At 39.2% G+C, this 1,491-nt stretch overlaps 1 protein-coding gene across 1 annotated transcript; it reads right to left on the bottom strand.

Moving 5' to 3' along the window:
* Window positions 1–272: 272 nt before the first annotated feature.
* LOC131882365 (uncharacterized) lies at window positions 273–1,291 on the bottom strand. The gene is made up of 3 exons (XM_059229491.1): window positions 1,185–1,291; window positions 983–1,101; window positions 273–916 (listed from the first exon to the last, which is right to left on the bottom strand). The coding sequence occupies exons 1-3, from the start codon at window positions 1,255–1,257 to the stop codon at window positions 761–763; spliced, it is 348 nt and encodes a 115-aa protein (XP_059085474.1). The 5' UTR covers window positions 1,258–1,291; the 3' UTR covers window positions 273–760.
* Between the last annotated feature and the right edge of the window lie 200 nt (window positions 1,292–1,491).

Genomic DNA, 1,491 nt, shown 5'->3' with positions numbered 1-1,491 from the left:
TTTCTCAAAGCAGATCATTTTTCTCATGATAACTTTCGGCAGAACAGAAATATCAGATATTTTGTGTGCCCACGAACTTTTTGCCACCCCTGTAGATCAACGTGAACGCGGGTCACTCATCAATATCCGTACCTCATCTTCAATCCCATTGAACTGATCTACGAACCATCAATACTGGTATTCGATTCAATCCTAAGTCATCATGATCTGATAAATGTTCATGTTCAGGAGCACTTCAGCTTGGTATTCAATTTATTCTTCTCAATTTTGACAGTCATCTTTTACAATCACAAATAAACAATGAGGACTGATTAAGACCTTGAGTAGTGTCTGTCGACCTAAAGCCTAATTGAGGGAAAGCTGATCTTAATTCGGTGTTTTCGAAAAGCACATTAATTTAGAATATATTTTTAAGTATTTCAGATAATGCGCTTTCAAACCTTCTGGTACCTTGTACCGACGGGCATATTGTGATAAAATGAAAACAAGATTTACAGCCATGTTCCTAAGTTGTGAAGCTTTCAAGTCATAACACCGGAAAGCATCAAAAAAACATTCGTACCATTTCAACCCAATTTTGAATAGCTCTAATTGGGCACCAATACGTGTAAAAATAGAAATACAAATGACAATCATAACAAAGGCCCCTTAAGAGCTATTAAAAATTGATTCTCAGATAAACAAAAAAGCCTCCACTGATCAAAGGACAGAAGATTATCAACCAACAATTCTTGGACCATCAACTTGTGAAGGAGAAGTTTCAAGCTTTGACTAGCATGATGCCTTTCTCCATGTCAATGCTCTGATTAGAGCGATAGAAATATTTGAAGATCACACCTTCCCCCATCACAGACTCGACCCCTTCTTTAACCTCAAGACCATGTCCATCGGAACTGGAATCCATGGATAAATGGTTCTGGAATCAAGTTAGAATGTGAATCAGTGATGATCGCATAGCACATTGTCTAATTCAATTACAAACCGGGATCCAAGCTAGGCCCCGACGGGTCTGACGAAGGTCCTTGGGTTCATATTGGACCATTGGTCCTTGGTCGAGGCTTGAGCTGCGAGCCCGAAATTCCAAGATGTTAGGGTCCGAACCTATCGGTTTAGTATAATATTTTAGATGACAAGGTAAGTGTCAAGAAAAACTTTATTAATTTGACGAGGGCTAATTTACTTACTTGGTTCGTGTGAGGGTTCCACAAGGAAGCAATTGCACCACTTTTGGATCCGCGAGGATAGACATTGACCCATCTTCAAGCTAGGATAGTGTCAGTTTCCAGGATTGTTCACTGGAGAGACAAATCAAGGCATTTTCTTTATTTCATCACGGCCAAACAAGACCAAATTACTTTGAAAAAAATCTTTTAATGTTTGATATTGAGATGCAAGGTGTATCTACCTGGAGAACCGTTTTAGCAAGGCTTTGCAACTAACGGATATCTAGGAGGAGTGATATCCTTTTATAGGGCTGTATTTTCCTGCCGA

Source organism: Tigriopus californicus, chromosome 6 (genome assembly GCF_007210705.1).
Source record: "Tigriopus californicus strain San Diego chromosome 6, Tcal_SD_v2.1, whole genome shotgun sequence".
Lineage (NCBI taxonomy): Eukaryota > Metazoa > Arthropoda > Copepoda > Harpacticoida > Harpacticidae > Tigriopus > Tigriopus californicus.
The sequence above is the reverse complement of the archived record's forward strand: the minus strand, read 5'-3'. Positions and strand labels throughout refer to the sequence as shown.

What these genes read in the sequence shown, in the direction of transcription:
- LOC131882365 (XM_059229491.1), bottom strand. Translation starts at nt 1,257, where the DNA reads ATGGGTCAATGTCTATCCTCGCGGATCCAAAAGTGGTGCAATTGCTTC. An exon ending in GGAACCCTCACACGAACCAA is followed by an intron (nt 1,102 to 1,184) that starts GTAAGTAAATTA and finishes CTAAACCGATAG; the next exon opens with GTTCGGACCCTAACATCTTG. An exon ending in GGGGCCTAGCTTGGATCCCG is followed by an intron (nt 917 to 982) that starts GTTTGTAATTGA and finishes ACTTGATTCCAG; the next exon opens with AACCATTTATCCATGGATTC.